The 2,234-nt window shown below is 40.4% G+C and overlaps 1 protein-coding gene across 1 annotated transcript; it reads left to right on the forward strand.

The window, feature by feature from the left end:
- The first annotated feature begins 731 nt into the window (after positions 1 to 731).
- Positions 732 to 1,249, forward strand: LOC107466104 (lysine-rich arabinogalactan protein 19-like). The gene is made up of 2 exons (XM_016085078.1): positions 732 to 983; positions 1,070 to 1,249. Exons 1-2 carry the CDS (start codon positions 732 to 734, stop codon positions 1,247 to 1,249), a joined length of 432 nt encoding a protein of 143 aa, XP_015940564.1.
- The last annotated feature ends 985 nt before the right edge of the window (positions 1,250 to 2,234 follow it).

Here is a 2,234-nt window from a genome sequence, read left to right on the forward strand (position 1 = left end):
GTTGTGGCCTTGAAGAAGGTGATCCCCGAGGTCCCTTTTTCACTCAAAAAGGGTGAATATCCGGAGATCCGACATGAGATCCGAAGAAGAGGTTGGGAAGTTCTTACCAACCCCATTCAACAAGTCGGAATCTTGATGGTTCAAGAGTTCTATGCCAATGCATGGATCACCAAGAACCATGACCAAAGTGTGAACCCGAATCCAAAGAATTATCTTACTATGGTTCGGGGGAAATACTTGGATTTTAGTCCGGAGAGTGTGAGGGTGGCGTTCAACTTGCCTATGATGCAAGGAGATGAACATCCTTACACTAGAAGGGTCAACTTTGATCAAAGGTTGGACCAAGTCCTCACAGTCATATGTGAAGAGGGCGCACAATGGAAGCAAGATTCAAGGGGAAAGCTGGTCCAATTGAGAAGGCATGACCTCAAGCCCGTGGCTAGAGGATGGTTAGAGTTCATACAACGCTCAATCATTCCCACTAGCAACCGATCCGAAGCTACCATAGTAGAAGACCAGATGAGTTTTGTCACCAGTGGTTGACAATAGAAGTATATAATAACACATATGCCTTCCATATCAACCCAATTCCAGGTCAAGCCCTATGGAAAAAGTCACCACATAACAAACCATAAGCACCTAAATTTAAAAAGAAACTAGGTCCATTTACGAAAAAAAGAAGAAAGGATGCAAATGAGGAGCCAAGTGGGGGTAAAAAGCAGAGGAAGAAGATGAAAAGAATCTATCAAAAAGGTCACTGTCATTATTATGGTGAATCGGGACACACGAAGAAAAACTACGGAAAGAGAGCTGCTGATGAGGTGGTTGTTGCTGCTGCTAAGGCTGCTGCTGCAACTAAGGCTGCTGCTGTCCAACCTCCAGCTACTAATGGTGGTGAAGCCACCCTTGTCCCAGAACCCCCCACCGAAATTCAACTTGAAGCTAGTCAACCACTATTGTCACAAACCGATGACTCTCAAGAGGTTCACAAAATTATATCACATTCAATCTTATTATGCGCATATTCTTCTCCACTTTTAGTAACTATTATACATATCTTCATTAATAGGTCTTGCCTCCTCCTATGAGGCCACCAAAACTGCCTCCCAAAAGGAAGTCATCCAGACAAGAAAAAGCAACTCCAGGAAGCAGCTTTCAAGCAGCAACCACCCCACCTGCTGCCACCCCACCAGCAAGCAGTCAACCCACAACTCTTCCTCCATCTCATCCTATGCAAGGTGCATCATAGGGGATCGTAACAAGACTTTTTAACTTCATGAAGTTTGTTCCGAATCCTGGATTCAAACCACCAAAAAACAAAAAAAGAAGACTAGGTTTATTATGTTTAGGAGAACATTATTTTGTTTCACTATTTTGATGAAGCAGTGTGCTTTCTGCATTTAGAACCCAAGTGTTGGAAATTTTTTTGTTCAAAATTTGTGTTCTCAACATGTTGAGAACTTCGGATATACTTGCAGAATATTGCTCTGGCTCTTCCTTTCCTATTTTGTATATGTTTACTGCATTAATATATGATTATGGATTATGACCTCATTGAACTTGAGCTGTGCCATATTTTCTTTTTGATGTTCTCTGATACGCCATTACGATTAAAAAAATTAGAGGATTCCATTAGTACTGCAGGAACAATTATTTACATATAACCTCTACTTTATTCAGATTCCAAATTACTTTTGGACAATCATGTCAAACAGTTTAATCTGCAGTAGTTTAAACCAAAATGACAAGAGCAATTACATGAACAAAACAACATATGCATATCACATGTCACTTAGTTTTTGGCTAAATACAATTGAGTCTGTGATGAGCGGATAATTTGTATACTTTTTGGCATTGTTTTTAGTATGTTTTTGGTATGATCTAGTTAGTTTTTAGTATATTTTTATTAGTTTTTAGTTAAAATTCACTTTTCTGGACTTTACTATGAGTTTGTGTGTTTTTCTGTGATTTCAGGTATTTTCTGGCTGAAATTGAGGGACCTGAGCAAAAATCTGATTCAGAGACTAAAAAGGACTGCAGATGCTGTTGGATTCTGACCTCCCTGCACTCGAAGTGGATTTTCTGGAGCTACAGAAGCCCAATTGGCGCGCTCTCAACGGCTTTGGAAAGTAGACATCCTGGGCTTTCAAGCAATATTTGATAGTCCATACTTTGCCCAAGATTTGATGGCCCAAACCGGCGTGGCAAATCAGCCTCAGAATTTCCAGCGTTTA

The sequence above is a fragment of the Arachis duranensis genome, chromosome 9, assembly GCF_000817695.3.
Source record: "Arachis duranensis cultivar V14167 chromosome 9, aradu.V14167.gnm2.J7QH, whole genome shotgun sequence".
Classification (NCBI taxonomy): domain Eukaryota; kingdom Viridiplantae; phylum Streptophyta; class Magnoliopsida; order Fabales; family Fabaceae; genus Arachis; species Arachis duranensis.

What these genes read in the sequence shown, in the direction of transcription:
- LOC107466104 (XM_016085078.1), top strand. Translation starts at nt 732, where the DNA reads ATGAAAAGAATCTATCAAAAAGGTCACTGTCATTATTATGGTGAATCG. An exon ending in AAACCGATGACTCTCAAGAG is followed by an intron (nt 984 to 1,069) that starts GTTCACAAAATT and finishes CTTCATTAATAG; the next exon opens with GTCTTGCCTCCTCCTATGAG.